This window comes from Mastomys coucha, unplaced genomic scaffold (assembly GCF_008632895.1).
Source record: "Mastomys coucha isolate ucsf_1 unplaced genomic scaffold, UCSF_Mcou_1 pScaffold16, whole genome shotgun sequence".
NCBI classification, from domain to species: Eukaryota; Metazoa; Chordata; class Mammalia; order Rodentia; family Muridae; genus Mastomys; species Mastomys coucha.
The window spans coordinates 18,360,131-18,379,878 of record NW_022196898.1 but is presented as its reverse complement, the minus strand read 5'-3'; the positions used below and the strand labels follow the sequence as shown (position 1 = coordinate 18,379,878).

Sequence of the window (19,748 nt, the reverse complement as noted above, 5' to 3'; positions counted from 1 at the left end):
CAGTCTGAGGGTCTAACAAGAGGAACGGGTGTTAAGGAGAGGCACCATTCCAGATAGGTTGCTTTAGTCAATCCCGGAAATGCTGGCCCAGACGTAATGACGTCATATTCTCTCTTACCTTGCTACCTTCTTTGGAGCAACCGGCAGTTCTCACTGTTTGCTGGAGATTCCCCAAAGGGAAAAGCGCAAAGGGGGGGCAGCCAGTGTTTGTTAGTGAGCAAAAGGACGTATCATATGAAACAAAGTTTTAATTTTTATTTTACATATTTATACATAAAACTTCCAAGGAACCACGTGGATCCGACAGAATGTTAATAGCACATCTAAGAATAAACCTCAGGTAGTCAACATTCACAAAATGTTGAAAACTGATTAGAATATACGTAGTATGGAGAGCTACGACTTCACTACGAGGCAGGCGTGTATTTTGACTTGTATAGCACCGTCATTTACAGTTCCTCTTCAAAGCTACAGTGAAGAATGAAATAGTCAATGGTAAAATACTGCTCCAACTTAAAGTCGCTAAACAAAAATAAAGTTAAAACTACCCTCTGCTTATCCACGGTTGTTGGTGGTGTAAGTACTGTACAGTTCTTGTAACAATATTTTATTAAAAGGCCTGATAGTAAGTGGCGAGAGTAAAAAAAAAAAAATTAAAATAAATTAAGAAGCGAAGGCCAGTCACGGGACAGTAAGCTCGGACATTACCAATGACTAACACTGATGTCTGTTTCGAAGCCACCTTTAGCAACAGCATTTTTTTTTTACGACCACAGAAGCAAAATAAATTCTAGCTTGTCCTCTGGTGGATGGCTCTCTTTCACTTGGCAGGCATTTTCTCAGCCATGTGCTTCTGCTGACTCTCAGCGTGCCTGCAAAATTAATGATACAAACCACTCAGCACTGAGGAGAAAGACCCAGACCGCCTTCCAACCAACGCCCTCCAAACCAGAGAAAGCTACAGCAGCCTCCACACAGAGAGTCGGGATGAGCCACTCGCAGGTCAGGGAAGAGTGCTTCCTTTAAGCTCAACGCACTGTTCTAGTTTTAGGTGATCATGATTCCTTGATTTTGTGAATCGCAGGATTAGTCTGAGGCGGACAGATATTACTACTGTGAAGAAGCAAAGTGTTGTGTCTAAAAAGATGTCAAGGGGTGAGTAGCTGGGGTTTCTGCATCAGTGAAGAGTTAAATGTGTTTTCTACATGACGGGCGTTGCACCCTGGGCTCCATAAGGCCGTGGTCTTTGTAGGGAGCATTCCAGTGAATACGGCCAGGAAGGGAGCAGATGGCAAGTGAGGAGAGCACAGACAGGAAACAAACATTAAAGGTGGGGCTGCAGCTCAATCTCTAACGTAGGATGACGTCTAACATGTGAGATGCCCCAGCACTGCAGGAGCCAAACAAGTCAAGATCAGGTTTCGAGACTGAGTGGCTGAGGGCAGACTGAGAGACTGCCTTAACACGCGTAGACTGGGGTATTAACTAAGGCTGATGGAAACCCGGAGCTGCCCATCTAATTTGCTCTTACAAAAGCTTACGTCAAACACGTGATGTAAAGCTCTCTGCAGATAACGAAGTTTTCCCATGTTAGCATAAGTTTCCCCACCCCCAGTTAAGTCAATACAACAATGAAATGGCCAAGGAGGGTATGATGCAAAACTTGGACAATCTAGAAGCTGTGTGGTGGGGATGGGGGGTTGGGAGGTGGGGAGAAATGGCCATGTTGTTGGCAATCTCCCCACCCCCCACCCTGAACAGGCACAACCCAAAGACCTGTAAGATCTGTAGGCTGCACAAGCTAATGGTTTGGAAGGATGATTTTTAGGAAATGACAAATCTTGTGAGAGGCTAAGGCTGTGGTTTCTGGCTGTCATCGAGGGTTGGGGACAAGAAGGTCTGGATGTGGGGAGCCCGTGACGCCAAGCTTGAGCCCTGGTTTCATGCAGAAGGCCTCCTATTCATGGTACAGAGAAGACAAACCACAAGCAGTTTCAAAAATCGGGCACATGACAGCAGCATCCTTGCCACATGCAGGGACTCTGGAACAAATGGCAATGTATATTTGGCAATCAAGGAACCCAGGGAAATGCTGTTATTGGCCCCTCCCCCAACAAAGCAGACCACAGCCCCACTGATGGGTCTAAAGAGCTATGGATCATTTTCACAGAGCAATCTGTGAGCATCTCAAGCAAATTCAATTCAAGAAATGTTCTGATGTCCTGTGATGGAAGGTTCACCATAGCTGACTGAATTATAGCTCTTACAGTATTTGTTTTAATGTAGCTCTACACAATTGTACACACCGGTACATACATCAAGAGACTTCCTACAAAGGCAAGAAAAAGTGGCAATAAAGAGCTTTAGAAAATATTAAAAGCTATGTATTCGTTTGAGGCATACATAAGAGGGAATTTCATTAAAATTTGAAGAGGGAAAGGACTTCCATAAACCTTTTCATTAATCATCTTTACGTTAAAGTCCTTTGTAAGATGTAAAATGTATATCATTCAAGCACTGCAAAATGGCTCTCTATATAAATAAAATCATTGCTGAGGACCTACTATGTGCATGGCAGGCCCAGTAGCACCCAGGGGTGGGGGAAAGTTTTTGCTACCATAGGCAGATGGGAGCTATGGAAAACTGCAGACTTCTTCTGTGAACTATGGGGCCTGGCTGTCTATTTCCCTGCTGATTCTATCCTTTTGATCCCATGACTCGTGGATTCTTGGGTAACAAAAGGGGGGTGGGGTGCTTTACAGTTGCTGATGAGGCAATGCCCCAACATGTCTCCAGGTGGCAATGGTATTATTTGAATGTTACTATAATAATTCAGCTGCTGGCAAATATTCTCAACTTATGGGGCATACTTCTTCCCCTTTTTCAGATGAGGAAAAAAGATAATTTAAAGCATACAAAACAAGGACCTGGGGAGAAAGCTCAGTGGTTAGAGCACTTGCCATCCTGGAGTTTTGGATCCCAGAATCCTTGTGTAGGAGACCTGCCTATAATTACAGCCTCAGAAGGCAGGGGAAGGGATCCCCACAGCAAACTGGTTAGCCAGATGAGCCATAGAGGTAGGATAGAAAACAAACATGACACTTGTCATCAATTTGGGGCTTTTACGTGCAAGTGCTCACACACACACACACACACACACACACACACACCCTCTACCCATACTTACCCCATATCTATCTATCTATCTATCTATCTATCTATCTATCTATCTATCCACCCACATATATATCCTCTATACATATGTACACATACATATATACATATACATACATACATACATACACACATACATATGTACATACGATGGGCTTTACTATAAGACAAGTTACTAAGAACTGGGATACCCTGACCAGCACTACCCTGTTTCATTACTCTAACCTGCAAGGCAGCTGGATCCATGTCCAGCTTGACACTCAGATCTCAGTTTCCCCACGATAAGAACCATCTGGTGGCACTGGGGTTGTGGAAAGACGCCAGGATCCCTCCCTTCCAGGCATGGCAGTAAGGATCAAGAGCTGGCCCACTTAACAGCTGGTATCTCTTCATGGCACCAACCACAACTATGTGGCTATTTCTATCTGGAAACAACAGAATGGAATGGATGAGGGGCAGCCATCGTGGGGGTAACAATTTTGCAGGATGAAGTCCTTCTAGGCTAGAAACATTGCCCTTATTTAGAGGAAAGTGTAAGAAGTCCCCATAGATGGACAGCTATCACCATTTCTGGCCTGAGAAATAGCTCAGTGAGTAAAGAGCTTGTTTTGAAATCAAGACTACTGGAGTGCCTTGCTACTTTTAATTGTCAACTTATGCCTTGCTATTTTTAATTGTCAACTTTATACAGTTTGGAGTTAACGGAGAAGAAAGCTTTGACAGAGGAATTGCCAAGATCAGACTAGCTGATGAACCTGTCAATGGAAAATTGTCTTCATTGTTAATTGATGCAGGAGGGCCGGGCCCATCGTGGGTGATACCATTCCCTGGGCAAGTGGTCCTGGACTGTATGGAGAAGCTAGCTGAGCGTCAGCCTTAGTGAACTGGACAGTACAGTGAATGAGACAGCAAACAGCACTCCTGCACATTCTGCCTCAGAGTTCCTAACCTGACTTCCTTCAATGATGCACTATAACCTGTAAGATGAAAGAAACCCCTTCTTCCCCTAAGTTACTTTGGTAATAGTAATTATTGCAGCAACAGAAACACAACTAGAATATCACAGGGGGCTGGATAGTGTAGCATGCTCTACACCTCCAGGACTGTACTGTGTACAGCCACTGTGAGATGGAGCTGGAGATAGGAGAATCTCTGGAAGCCCAATAGAAAACAAGAGAACCTTTGTCAAACAAAGAGGAAGACAGGGACAAACACTCATGGTTGTCCTCTAACCTCTATGTGCATGCCAGAGCATACGCATACCCTCTCCACCACCCACCCCGTCTCTATCTGTCTCTTTGCTCTCTGTCTCTGTCTCTCTCTCTCTCACACATACACACACACACAGATTAAAAATAATGCATCTTCTAAAGAGGATTTTGGGCCTCTTCCTCTCTTCTGAATAGCAAATATCAATAGCCGTTTGGTGAGTTAGGTACAAACGTAAGGGATTTAGTCTCAAGAGCTCATCCTTGCCCTTGTCTTTCAAGTTCAGTCTACCCAAGGCCTCTTTTTTCCTTTGGCAGGGGGAAGCCAGACTGACCTAGTCAAGTCTTCTATGTCCACCAGCATGGCATCTTGTTCTGTGTGCAGCTCATCTCGAATGAGGAGCAGCTGGACCAACTCTTCATTCAAACCTGGAGTAAAAAAGGGAACATTAAAAATCAGATCAAGCCACACCCAAGTCAGAACACAATGGATGTTCACAGACACAAAAGTACATATAAGCAGTTAAAGATCATAGGACAGAATCTTTTCTTTTTCAGTGTTTCATGTGTGTGTGATTTGCATGCATGCATATGTATGATTTTACATGTATAGGTGAGCAACTGTACATGCAGAGGCCCATGTTGAGAATGATCATCAATTGCTCTTCCATATTGGATGGGATAAATCCACCTTGTAATCAAACCCACAGTTCATTCACATAGCTGGTCTGGCTAGGCAGCTCACCTTAGGGATCTGCTGTTTGAATCTTCTAAGGTAGGATTACAGGTAAGCCACCACATCCACCCAGAATTTACATGGGTTTCTGGGGACTGGAATTCTAGTGGACTCTTATCTCAGCTTCTTATATGTGTACATGAAGCACCCATGGGGCAATATGACCTGTTTGTAAACTTAAGAAGATATTGAGGAAAAGAAATATCCTCTGAAATACTGGGAAGTTAGCTTTGTGGCAGGATGTGTAAGATGAAGAAAGACGTCTGAAAAATGGTGCAAGGAGAATACTCCTGAGTCCTTGCCCTTATAGCCAGAAACTGAGCCGATGAAGATGGAAATATTTCTAGCTCTCCTCATATTAGTGGGCTGCGTCAGCATGGCTCAGGAATAGGCAAGGAGCCCGTTCTTACGTTTCCCCTCAGAGAAGCTAAGATCTATAACTGTTATGTGCACACACGGAGGGGTTGGGGGAGGACGCAGGAGAACAGCTGAAAAGACCTGAAAAGAGCAAAGAGACGAGATGAGGGAGTGGGGTTGTTGCCACAGGCCCCTGGGGCATGTTTTCAGAGTTTCTGACTTCAAACAAGCACTCCACACCTTCAGTTCTAACTCTTCGGGAACTCAAACGGGAAAAAAATCATACAAAGAGCTCTAAAACTCTATGTGCCTCTAAAAAGCACCAGAAAGTAACGGTATTCCACAAAAGCCTAGAAGAAGCTGTTTTGGTGGTAAAATACTTCATACTTCTCGGCCCTTGCATGAGTAACACGCCTAGTGATTAAAACAAAATTAAAGTTTTTTTTTTTTGTCCTGTGAGTCTAAGATTTAAAAACAAACCCCTCACACCAGGAGGTGGTATAATGCGCCTTTCATCCCAGCACTTGGGAGGCAGGGCCAAAAGGCAAGGGGCAAAGGGCAAAGGGCAAAGGGCAAAGGGCAAGCAGATCTCTGAGTTCCTGGTCAGCCTCGTTTACAGAGTGAGTTCCAAGGCAGCTAGGGCTACACAGAGAAACCATGTCTCGAAAAACAAAACAAATAAAACAAAACTTTAAAAACCCCAAATGTTTTTCTCTTGATTCTAAAGCATCAGCTAGGCACATCTCATTTTTTATTTAGATCTAGTGGAAAAAAATTAATCTTTTTCACTTGCTCCTGGGTGGCCTTCTCTATACCACTTAGCAGTGTCTGCGCATCACCCTCAGTGCACCGGAGGTTTGTTCTTCACATTTTCTGCAGCTCTACAGTAAGTTTTAAACTTTCCGTTAAGGGAAACTTGAAACTAACATAACAACAGTGAAATCTACTTAGTGACTCCCCACAGACCCTCTTGGCCTCAACAATGACCAGCTCGAATCATCCTTCATGGTACAGGACCATTTCACAACCATTTCACACACCCACACACCATCTCCTCTGGGGCTGGTGACATCATTTGGCTGACCATGCTGCTTTGTGGGGGACACCATCTTTCATTTGGCCAACCACTGCCTGCTCTCTGTGTGACAAATGACCTCCACTGAGCACCATCCCCACCAGCTTCCTACCCTCTCTGGATGCGTCTATTGAATCCCTTTATATTGAGGTAGAGCTTTGTAATTTTTCCATATTTGTGAATATACTTTCATCAAGTTAAAAAAAAGTCTCACTTGATGTGTGATGACAATGGTAGCTAAAACAAACGTGTACCCACGTGAGGTGGAAGGGATGATTGTGCAAAGCTATGGAATTTTGTTCTAGAAACAGATGCAAGTTAAATACATGGCCTGTGCTAGGAGCCAGCAAATTTAAAAGGACTGGTAACCATGGTGAACCTTGGAGAGTTCTGAAAGCTTCTGACATTTTACAGTTTAAAGAAAAGAAAAAAAGAAAGAAAAAAACAATAGAAGAATCCTATGCTTGTCTTGATCTTGAAAACACACAGACAGCCTAATGATAACACAGAGCAGTAGCAATGAACCCCAGGCAGCCTCGCCCCTCACCACTGTTCACCTCATGCCTACTTCCAAGCAGATCCCCCACTTACTTTCAATCTGGGAGTGGAGGTCATTGACGATCACTTGTAGCTGCCCAATAGTCATGTCTCTCAGGTCGGTGGGCTTTAAGCTTCTTTTCATCAAGCATTCACTTATGTGAGGCATGTGCGGCAGCTGGAGACACAAGGGGCAGCGGAGGGGTGAGCAGCCGAGTGGCAGAGACCCTGGGGAAGAGGTAGTCTGCTCTTACAGACCCCGCCTCACCCACCCACTTCTACTCAGGTTTTGAACCTAAAAGCTTTCCCAGCCCCTGAGCAACCCAAGGGTGGCCCTATATCTAACACCCATTTCCTACTATAATGCCCTCTGTATACAAGATGATATGCTGTCTGCATCCCAGGTTTTCGGATGGTCTCTGATACTAGTTATGGGGAACAGAATAGGAGTAGCAGGGATAGAATTAATATTATCAGCTGCTGTTGACTACTTTATACGACACCAGCACCGTGTAATATGCTCTGCATGCCTTCCTCACTGTGTCTTCGACAATCATACTCCCACCCAGGTGCTGTTATCCACACAGCACGTGTGAAAACTGACACTCGAGCCCCTTGTCGGATCCCTGCAGCAGGCCAGTGGAAGAGCTAACTGTGACTGCTAAGTCCAGGGCACTAATTCATGACATTCTACCGTCTCCCTTGAGAGGTGGGTGAGAAGCTATAGCAATCTTTCACTTGTGATAGAGCAGGAACACAGAAGATCTGAATCATGGGCCGCGAGAGCGTTTACTTCTATGAAATGCTGCCTGCGTTTCTCAGTGTAACAAGAGAAGGGAAAAAGAAACGGACTTCGGTTCTTTCTCAATTGCCGGTGCTTCTGACGAACTGCCTCAGTGAAACCCAAGTTTGCATAACTCTGGGAAAGAACCCATCTCCAGCCCCAAACGCTCGCTTGCATGCCAGCCTCCACTGCTTACAAGATCGGCGACTGGAGACTTTTTCCTGTTCTGTTTTTCCACTTCGACTTGCATTTTGGCCATTGGTTTGGCCATGGCCAGGGCCATTTTGGCTTCAGCTTGTAGCTTCTTTTGCCTTGTGAGGAAGTCCATGTCATCCAGGGATTCAGACTCCTCCTCGGTCGTGTCTCTATCCGAATAGGAAGAACTCTGCTTGCTCTGTGAAAGAAGAAAGAGCAGCTTCAGGTTTCACTCTAGCTGACATGCAGTTGGGGAGGGGCACTAGCAACAGGGTGGGGGCCTGGCAGCAATTCCACTACCCACTTGATCTCAATGAGCCAGCCCGGGAGTCACAAGAAACCCCCAAAAGGGCCTACTTAGAACGATTCTGGTCTGAGTGTAGATAGAAGAGTGATAAAAGTATAACAGGGCCATGTTTAATTATGGACCCCAGAGCCATTGTGGTCTGAGACAGACTTCTGAGATCAGGCATCAAATGACATTTGCCCTATGCTCAGAGGTCAACACACACATGCAGGTCATTAAAACAAAGGTAAAAAGAGACCACAGAGGGGAAAACATCCCAGTAGCAAGCATTCATGACTGATTATTCTTGACTTTTGGAACATGTGGGAAAGGGTTGAGCCTCTAGTTGAAGCCCAATGAGAAAGGATTCTTCTTCTCACACATATGTGTTATATGTAAGGAAGATCTATTCTTTTCACACATATGCGTTATATGTAAGGAAGAGGTAAGGGCTGAAGCTATTCCTTATCTATCCCCAGGCAGCCTCAGCTTTGAACTCACTGCATAGCCTAGGCAGACCTCAAACTTGTGATCCTCCTGCCTCAGACCTCTCCCCACCCCCCAGTACTGGGATTACAAGCACACACCACCATGCCCAGCTTCCTTTTACAATCTCTAAAACAGTAAGTGATTTCTCTCATTGTCAACAACTTTAATAAGCCATATTTATCCTTACTGTGTCCTGATTTTGATTTTTGTGGTCATTGTCGAATTCTTGAAGCGTGTAATTCCAGCCCCTCCTGGAATGGCTGCTGCGGATTCGCAACAGAATAAAGGCGGACTAGCCAGGAAAGAAGACAAGCCAATGGCTCAGTTGGTGGTCATGTGGACTTACCATGGGGGACAAGGGCGTGTCCAAGCTGGTTTCAGTCTTACTGTCATCTGCATCGCTGTCCTTGTCACTGCCGCTGTCATTGACAAAGCATATCTGGAGGTTCATCCCACTCTGTAGCCTGGGCAGAAACAAGCAGGACAGTCATTCTGCTTAGCTGGTTGTTAATCTGGCTGTAGCTGATTAAACGGAGTTACTAACAAAATAGTCTTATGCTCTGCATGTGGAGAACTAAGTGACCCAAATCATTTCCCTCTGTTGTTGAGACAGGATTTTGCTACATAGCCTGGGCCGGCAATCCTTCTGCCTTGCCAATTCTAGCCTGCAAATACAAATTTTATCAGAGGATGTCCCAGCATTCCGGTCTTTTTTCCACACTGGTTTGTCACTTAACGTTCTATGTTATAGCACCCAGTGACTAACAAACACATAGTTGGCACATAAAAAAAGATGCTTTCTGTTTACAGTTCTGCCAATCGAGATGAACAGACTTCAGCCAATAACGCTGTGTGGATTCTGCTTTAGAAGGACAACCCAAGGAAGTTCATGAGAACCAATGTCTCTTGACTACAGCTCCACGAAGAGAGTCTCCATCCCTTCCTGTAAGAAGGGACCACTCAGAGGGAACCTCTACTTAAAGCAGTTGCCAAAAGCCAATGGAGGAAGCTCACTTAGGTCACTCAAAGACAAAATACCACAGGTTTGTTCACTCAAGAGGCATAGAGAAATCCCAGGGTGTTTGGAGTCTTAGCACACACGGGCTTCTGCAGACTGACCTCCACACCCAGCACCATGAGAACAGACACCTCTCAGGAGGAGCTCATCAGGATTCTGAAGCTCCAGAAAGGATGCTCCTGGTAGAGGACTCAGAAAGGACAAACACTGGTGATGAACGTGGCTGGATGGTATGCTCAGATCTTGGTCCTAACTGGCTTTTAGAGGTGAACCACATCTCATGTGCTCAATTTGGTCATTCTCAGCATCTCCAATATCCCAGTCTTGTGGGGAAGTAAGTCTTGCGTGTGTATATGTATGTGTGGGGTGGAGGTGCCAGAAGGGGCCACAGGGAGTCAGTCTAAGCCTACTTTGGGGCAGAGGAGCCTGAATTTGCTCTCGCGTTATTACTGCTCCTAGGATCTACTCTTAATACTTGACATTTGTGTTTGGTTGTCTTTATCCTAATGATGGAGAAACTTTGCACGCCTTACTCATGACATATATTTGCTACCCCCCCCTTTTTAGTCTCAGCACTGTGATTAAGATGGGTATATACTGCCACCTATTGTCAAATTTTATAATTACACAAGCTCCAGCTTAGTTTTTCCTTAAAAAAAAAAAAAAAAAAAGGTAGGTAGCCCCTCTCTCTGAGTATGTCCAGCCTTCCTGACACAGATAAGGAGACCAGGCCCAGAGCTGCAGGGAAGCAGGTCACAGGTTCTGAGATGACTGGTTCACAGCAGGTTCCAAACTCTGAGTTTGTCATAGCTTGGCATGGGGTGGGTGCTCCGTACATGTGACCTACCCTCCTTTCTCCACTTTCTGGAAGCTGGGCAAAGGCACAGAGGCTCCTAGAGCTGCTTCGACTTTCTAAAGGGACCATACCCTACCACTGCTCACTCATTCACAGCCACCCGTGATGCAGTCAACTGTCTGAAGGACAACTCACGCCCTCCGGAACCCTTCAGCTGTCCTGGGATCTGCCCCCCTTACATTTTCTTCATGTACCTTGAGGTATCTAGTATGTTCAGATTTCCCTTTGATCCACACACATCGAGTTTAACAGATTTGTGATATCTGCAGTTTGTCTAAAAAAGTGGAATCAAGCAATTTTAACAATAAAATCAAGATCTATGGTTTGGAAGGTGATAGCAAGGACAGTCTGGGGACACATTTCATCTCACCCGAGGCTAGGATTATGTAGCATTTCCTAGATATGAATGAAGTCTTACAAAGAAGCGTCTGGCTGCTGGAGATAAAGATTGTGAAAATATAAAACAGCCAGCAAGAAAGAATATCACAAAACCGAGTTAAAGATGCCCAAGGACAAATATCTTCATTCTGAAGAAAAAAAAATGATTATACATTCTACAGCTCTGCCCCTGAAGTGGTCAACCATCCACATGGAGCTTCTAACAGCTGGGAGATTTGAGCCCCCACCCCACCTTAGTATCACAGTAGCCCCGTAGGAAACCGAATAGAACTTGGGTGGTTGGTTGGAGCGGGGTAGGGGAGGGCTTGTAATTCCGTACAGCAAGTAAGAATGTTGCTTACAGGGATGATGGGACATCAAAGCCGATTAAGAAAGGGTTTTAGTAAAGACATCTTCAGTAGGCTCCCGTTTGGAGAGGGATTTCTTTGCCTTTAGCCTTTAATTGAATTTTAGGAGGAAGACGGCTCTGGGTGAAACTCAACCACATTCCCCAAGCAGAGGCCTGGCTGAGGGGTGATAGGGTCACCAGGTCTTCTGAAGGCCTCTGTGCCATGGAGTGAAAGGACAGATAATCCCCACTCTCGTCTTCCTGCCTGGCAGTGAGATTCACAGCTGTGTGCACGGTTTACTTCTGAAAACCGAACTTCCCTGGGTCTCTGACCTTCTGCTACCCCACTTAGATCCTGCTTAGTTCAGTCTTCCTTGGCCTTCTGAGCACAATACCAGGTGAAATAAAAGATTCTGCTTATGGGAGCTATCAATTCAGAGCATCTAATTCAGGGACATTTGATGTTTTAAAAGAAATTTATTTTATTTATGTGTGCTTGTGTATATGTGAGTGTACACAGACACACAGACACACACACACACAGACACACACACACATGAGTATGAATGCTTGTGGAAGCCAGAAGAGGGTGTCAGACCCCTTGGAGATGCAGTCACTGGAATCAGGCACTAGAGTCTGAACTCTGGTCTGAGACATCTCTCTAAGTATTTAGCAGAATACTGCATTAAAAAAATGGCATGGGTAGTCTGTCTTGCTGGTTCCCTTTACTTCTGGAAGTTCTAGGTGGTGATTACTCCTGGAATCTCTTCTTTATGGACCACACGGATGTCACACAGCAGAGCTACCCAGAGCTGTGGGCATGAAGCATCCTATCTGGGTCTGGAGAGAGGGTGGTTGCTGGAAGAGGCTCAGAACTTATTGAAGATGTAAGACTTCGGCGTGTTTCCTGGACACACCAGTGTGAGCAGAAGTGGTTCCCGTGGGATGGTGTTGGCTGCTTAAGTGGAAGGGCATTGGATGGGGAGGCTCAGCAGGTGTGTTTTACAGTGAGAAGAGCATCTCTTGGAAAAGGGCTGCACTGACTTCCTCTGCAGTTACACACGGGGCTCGGAAGATGGCACACCCAGGACTTTCTTTGCTACCAAAGGAGATCTCAAAGCACAGCCAATGGTATACAACTCGGTAAAAAACCAACAAAACCGAAACCCCAAACCAGCTCTTCATCAGGCAGTGACACTCCTAGCACACAGGAGACAGAGGCAGGAAGGTTGAGAGCTGAGGCCATCATGGGCTACATGAGGAGTTGTTGTCTCTAAAGGCTGAGGAACTAGCTAAGTGGTAGAACACTGGCCTATGATGAGCAAGGTCCTGGATCGGACTGCTGGGGGTGGGGTGGGGAATCCATTTCTTTTAAAAATGCAAAGACAAGACTTGTGTTCTCCAGACAGAAGCAATCTCATGGTTTTAAGTTTGCTGGTGACTTCCAGGAGGGCGGAAAAGATCGTAAAGCAGGCTCATGTCCTTGGTCTTAGGTTGGGCTGATTAAAGTCTGGTCTGAGGGTAGCGCTGAAGCCAGCCCAGAGTTCCTCCTTGTTTTCTAGTTCTAGAAATGAGACTCTGGCTTAGGTAATGTATGAATATTTAACATTGTGTGTGTGTGTGTGTGTGTGTGCGTGCGTGCACATGTTCTACGAGCCTACAACTGGAGGTCAGAGGAGACTTCCCTTTATCTCCATCATTTTATTCTTGTGAGACAGAGTCTTTCACTGAACCTGAAGTTTTAGCTCGGCTGGCTGGCCAGTGAACTTCAGAATCTACCCGTCTTCATGCTTCCAATCCTGGGGTTAGAGACATTGTTGGCATGCTCAGCTTTTGTGTGGGGACTGGGGACTTGAACTCGGGTTCTCATGCTTGCACAACAAGCATTCTCACTCATTTTAAGACTCTTTTAAGATTTCACAATCTTTCATGCCTTGACTCCGCCATCACTTTCTAAACACACTCTCCATGTCAGTTCATCTCAGCGCTCAGAACCAAAGCCCCAGGAACACATGAAGAGCTCTGTTTTAATTTACTAGATCCTGCCTGTATTTGGCAGCATAATTTTACAGGGCTCATGCCTCCTATCATTGTTCATAATTTCAAGGCAACTGTATGGCCAGGAAACAGAGCAAGAGGGAACTTCCAGATGCCTATGGGTTTCCAGCTTACATTGCTTATTAACTGTCTACAGCCATTGGGGCTCATGAGCCACGGTCCCCCAATGTCATTCATAACTCAACATCCCCAACAGTTTGTGGCCAAGCTGTTAGAATACATTATTTCCATTTATTTGAATGGATCTTTGATGCATTATTCAAAAGCTTTATACATAATGAATAATCACTCATATTTTTCATGCCATTTTTCTGTTTCATATTGATTTCAAAGGGGATAGAACATCAAATATGGATTATAAGTACCCAGGGGTATGTATAAATGCATTTCATTTTTTTTTCTGGGACTATGTCATGGTGAATGTGAGAACAACTGAGTTTGGGTGAGCTTTAGCTACACATCATGTGGGGTGGTGGTAGGTTACTATTGCTTCGTAGAGAACTGTAAAATATTTTTGCATCCCACAAACTCTGCCTCTTTCTCTTCCCCATTTATTGTGCCTTGTAGACATTTACAACAAGAACTACACAAATGCCTACTGTTGTTCTGAAAAAATGGTAAGAGAGGAACAAGGTTTCTACTTCTCCACATTTGTTATGGAAACACAACGCTACAGCTTCTTATTCTCACAAGAGTGTACATCCTTCCTCTTGCTTCGAGGTCTAGTTAAGAAACAGGAAAACACTCTATTGAACTTTTAAAGAAAATCATTCTGTCTACACACTAGCTGCAAATGTTGCTGGTTCAACACATGGCTTCATCACACAAAAGCACCATAAAAGATTTTCCTAAGCATGTATGCAGAGAAAAGGATTGCTTGATCGCTCGTTTGTTCGTTCGTTCGTTCAATCCTTCCCTCTTTCCTTCAAGGATCAGGCAACACATTTTCTAATTTGCTACAGTCCTACTACGGTCTACTGGTTTTTATTTGGATGAGTTCACTCATTGCAGTTTTTTGTTGGACCATGCAGGCATTTTATAGTGCTTGACCCCTGTTAGTAGAGACATGGCAGTTGATCAAGGAATAAAACCGAGGTCTTCTGGCAGGTCACAAGTGCCTGAGTCATCAGCCACAATGTGCAAATACACACACTGGAAGGGAACTCAAAAACACTTGGTGGACACTCCCGATTCCATTAAACAGCCCTGCTACCTGGACATTACTAAAGTAAGGTGCTATCCAGGAATGTTAAAACAGTGCTTCGGATGGAAGCAAGTACAGTTGGCAGACAGGTGAACCCAGGATAGAGCCCAGAGGGCCATCCTCCCCCGGAAGTCATGTGTCCAGAAAAGCTAACTGGTATTTCTAATTACGTTGTCTGATGGGGCAACATGTCACTTTGTGTCTTGTCCTGCCCTGGCGTTTTTTCTTCATTCATTTATTTATTCATTTCTGACCTGGCATCTTAAGAGAAGAGGAAATAGCGCTAAAGGCAGTAGGTCTGTGAACAGCTGTCACTGGGTTTTCTTCTCTATACCCAATACACATGTCCCTATTTCTGCTCCCACTTCTAAGGCTAGTTCTCAATTCTTCTTTCTGTATGTGTTCCAAGACCTCATGGCCATAGAGTCTCTGTGGCTAAACAGCTAGTAGATCGGGTGGCCACCCATGAGCTTTCCTTTGGAGAAGCGTCAGTCTGTTTCCTAACCTGGGCTCTAGAGAGCTATAAATACTTGAATTCCTCAGACAGCTGTTGGTTCTCATTCTCCATCAGTGCCAATTTCCTTCACTGATGACCACTTCCCTGTAATTGAATTTGGAATTACAGGATTTTAATGTCAGCAAAATGTATTTTCAAGAGGAATACTCTCTAGTATGAATGGAAGGCTAGACTGAGCCCTCTTAGGATAGTAGGCATAAAATAGCTGGAGGTCAAATGTGGTCTATTTTCATCTTAATTGAGTTCTGATGATTTCCAAGCAGCCTATTTATGAAATAAAAAGTTACCGTTTGTGAGCATCTGTTATATGCCAGGCACTTTGCCTACCTTACTTAGGAGTGGGGACCCTGCTTTACGTATGAAAAACAAAGTCCTAGACAGGTAAAACTGCACAAAGTCACAGTGGTATGTGTCCTCCCTCCTGAGGGGCTAGGACACTTTAAGAAGGGTAAAAAAATTGATAAATGAGAATAAAAGAGAAGATGAACCATAAGCAAAATTAAGTCAAAATGAAACAAAAATCTGGAAACTGAAATGCTTAAGAATAAAAGATGAAGTGGGGCACGCCTTTAATCCCAGCACATGGGAGGCAGAGGCAGGTGGATTTCTGAGTTCGAGGCCAGCCTGGTCTACAGAGTGAGTTCCAGGACAGCCAGGGCTACACAGAGAAACTGTGTCTCGAAAAACAACAACAACAAAAACAAAAACAAAAACCAAAAAACAAGAGATGAAATATGATGAGTTACTTAGCTAGCAAACATACAGGCAAGCATGCATACACATTGGAATAGCTGAGAAAATGGCTGAAATGTTTTGATACTGTCTTAAGTGACAAAAGGGTCATAAGTAGCAGCTGCAGTGATTCCAAATTTACACATAAAAATGTATATGTACGGGCCAGTGTAATAACTCCGCAGGAAAGGTCCCCTTTTGCTGTGCCTGACAAGCTAAGTTCAACCCCAGGGCTCACCATAACGGAAAGAACTGACTCCTACAAGTTGTTTTCTGACCTTCACACATGTGCCGTGGCACACGTGTGCTCCCCACCCCACAAAAACAGAGAAAATGAGTAATCTCAAATGTTTAGGTAAGATGGGAAGAAATAGACTTAAATACTTCTTGATGGAAGGCATCAAGTTGACTTTAGACTCGTCTCCTTCGAATGCCTCTGAGTTGTCATGTGTGGGCAGTTGGTAAGAATCAGGGAAGGCAAAGGAGAGAGGATAGGAGTTGGCGGTAGAGCCTGTGCGTTGGAGGACAGGTGAGTGGGGCTCAATGTTTGACAGCTGCCATCTGACTCAGACCACACTGAAGCGGGAGTGTGACTCACACCCGAGTCAGCCTGATCTGCTTTTGGCAGGCTGCTGGGGACAGTGGGAGATGATCAGTGGGCAGCTGGGAACCCGCCTCCTTGTAGGTGAACCGTTCAGTAGACAGGCTCTCTCACTCACCCAGAAACACCCCTCCCGCCTGATCTCAATCCTACACATCTCCATGTGCCTGCGGTAAACCAGAGCCCCTAGGCAACTGGCAGAAATTTAACCATTTTTCAAATCCAGCCTTCCTAATTACTCTGCTCAGTCTCCAAACTGAAACTTTTCTCTCCTGCTGACAGCTACCAGAGCCCTGCATGGTAAAGAAGGAAGCTGTCCTTTGTCAGGCGCCTAAGAGGCTCCTGCGAAAATATGGCAGAGAATGTCGGTACTGTGCGTTTTTTTGTTTAGAATAACTGGGTTAGTAGGATTTGTCTGTCTGTCTGTCTTCTCTTTTTGGTGATTGGACGGAACCCAGAGCCTCACACATATCAAGTTTGGGCTCCACTCTAACTCCAAGGTGAATATTTTGATTCATGTTGTTTTATACTTTTCAACATTACAAACATAGCATTCACCTCTCCTATGGTCATACTGAGAAACGTTTAGAAGTTGCTACTTTGGCTTGGTTCCATAGTAAGATTGCCTTTCTCACACTGAGGAGATGGCTCAGTGGTTAAGAGCACTCATTGCTCTTGGAGAGGACCTAGGTTCTGTTGCCAGCACCCACCCTGCGAGGTTGTCACTGTGGGGACAAGCAAGGCACTGGTGTTATAGACAGGGTAGGAGATTTCAACTCTGATGTGACAAGTTCCAGGAGAGACCTTCACCAATGCATTTCTTGTTTTGGTTTGTTTGTTTTGCAAGTGCTAGAGACACATATGATAAAGCGTCTGTCTGTGACGGGACAGCTGAACTCATGAACTCACAGCAATGCTGTTGCTTTTACACATGACTTGTATATGATCAAACCAGTCAGCATTCTAGCTAGGAGGGAGACGGGTGCGTGAGTCCCTACCCTTAAATGAGAACCTGACGGTGATGAAGTTTCCAGCGGAGGGACAGTCAATTTGTGTTATGGGCGTGGTCCAAGTAGATTAACCATACTCCGATGGATGCCCCTCCCACCATGAGCATATGGGCAACACACATTAGACTCGGGATTATTAAACAACAGGAGCAGAACACAAAGTTGGGAGAGGGTGAGAGGTGGGAGGCAGCACTGAAAGGAGTTACGGGGAGAAGTAGGGGGTAGATATGATCAAAATAATTTGTGTAACATTCTCAAAGAATGGATAAAACAACATATAAAAATAATATGTCCAAACAGGTCTAAAATGAGTCTGTCAACAACTAGAATCAAAAATCTAAGTGCCCAGGGGACATTTAATCCCCAGTGTTTTGTTTTAATTTTTCATGTGCTATAATCAGCACTATATGGAAGCAAATAAACACTGAAACAGAAATATCGACAGCGAACACCAAGGCTGTACAGACGAGGCACTCTTCTGAGTATTTCCCTTGCCATCGTCACAGGGACCTTATGAAGAAGGCGCAGTTATCATCCCACTTTACAGACCAGGAGGGTGAGGCTCGGTGATGTCGTTAGCAAGTGTTAACTAAGCGGCAGTCAGGTCCTCCGCTCCTAAGAGCCTACACCTACTCGCCACACCCTACCTCCTTCCTAGTGACTACTGATCCAGGCAGCGCTCTGGACTGCTTGATGGTGCAGAGGCACTGCTGGGAACTGAGTAAGTGGATGTGTCATTTCTTTGTTCTGTGGGATGTTTGAGTGGGATGTGGGAAGATGAATCTGGGAACTGTTGATGAGAGACACCAAAACGTGGCAGAATGGGGGACGAGGATGGAAAGGCATGAGTCTTTTCTTTTGAAGGCATTTTTACTGATACTATTTACTTATCTATATAACTGCAAATCTATTACACATCTGAAAAGACACAACCAATTATGGCCACACCCCCAGTCTATTTAAATAACAACATGGAAGGGGTTGTGTTTTCAGTAATAGTATCTTCCTCGGGCTTCACGTATGTGCTAATCTGCAAAGGAGCAATCTGAAGGACATACGATTGAATTAAAAGATGGGGTGGGGTGGGGACGTAGCTCAGATGAGCTGTATGGCTGGGAGGAGGCATGAGATTCTGAGCTCAGTCACCAGCACTGAAGGAGAAGCAAGGATGCTGGGAGACCTCCAGACAGCCAACTCTCTGCTGTCGGTGGCTGAAGCTTCCAGGAGTGGTGTTTGCACACCCAAGGCCCAACGCATGTGCGTGACCACTGTCTAAACGGGGTGTAAATTCCACTGACGGTACCACAAGAACATGTTAAAGATGATGCAGAATGAAAGCTAAATCCTAGAAGCTCTTTTAATTAACATTCTGCTGTCCACCGAGGCCGTTCTTTAATATAACATGTAGCCCTGTGCCCACCCCCCACCTTTTCGTGCAATAGCTCAGGCAATTGAATTCTCATTGTTGATGAAAAAAATTCATAAGACAGGGTACAGCTGGTTATGCCTTTAGCAAGATGTCAAATTCAGCCTGCACAAAATTAATTGCACCTAATTAAACTGGGGTCATTGGCATTATTGTAAAGCAAGGCTATTTATTAGACAAAGAAAATTTCACAAATACCAATTTACTTTTCTTTCGGATTTGTGAAAGAGAAGAATTGCTTACTTAATTAAATTTGTTTTGCTATTTTAATCTTATTACTTCTCAAAAGATCCACTTTAAATCCTGTCTCACTTTGGAAACTGTGTAATATTTTAGAACAAGTTCTCCTTGAAACAAGGCATTCAAAACAGAGGCACTCTGTAGAGTACGAGATGACAACTCACAAAGAATTAAAAGTGGATGTATAGCCATAGTTGGCAGTGATGCTGGTGCTACCAACGTGAAGAGTTTTTAAAACAAATTAGTAGCATGTGAATGAGATCAATGTGAGGTTTTGAAAGATAAACCGTGCATTACAAATAAGGCACTTTGGTATGCGCTTCTCATTTCAAGGAAGATGTGGTAGAGAGAGTCTTACTGCACTGAGACAGGTCAGCCTCTTTTTTCTCTCATGCCAGGCTGGAACAGCCACTCCTTACTTCCAGGAAAATATGCAAAAATTATTACTGTTAGAGTCAAGACAGTGATTCATTTTCCTGGCAAAAGATGCTGGCTCCTCTCTCTCTCTCTCTCTCTCT

General features: G+C 44.6%; 1 protein-coding gene across 6 annotated transcripts in view; it reads right to left on the bottom strand.

Moving 5' to 3' along the window:
- Positions 1-232: 232 nt before the first annotated feature.
- Positions 233-19,748, bottom strand: part of LOC116092976 (IQCJ-SCHIP1 readthrough transcript protein) — a 764,408-nt gene continuing 744,892 nt past the window's right edge. For 5 of the 6 annotated variants that reach the window (XM_031374058.1, XM_031374059.1, XM_031374061.1 and 2 more), the window contains 5 exons: positions 9,188-9,305; positions 8,068-8,265; positions 7,142-7,265; positions 4,718-4,811; positions 233-872 (listed from right to left, as the gene is read on the bottom strand). In XM_031374058.1, coding sequence (XP_031229918.1) covers positions 821-872; positions 4,718-4,811; positions 7,142-7,265; positions 8,068-8,265; positions 9,188-9,305 — 586 coding nt within the window. In that variant the 3' untranslated portion in view covers positions 233-820. The remainder of the gene's footprint in view (positions 873-4,717; positions 4,812-7,141; positions 7,266-8,067; positions 8,266-9,187; positions 9,306-19,748) is intronic. The other variant, XM_031374062.1, reaches the window with a different exon arrangement.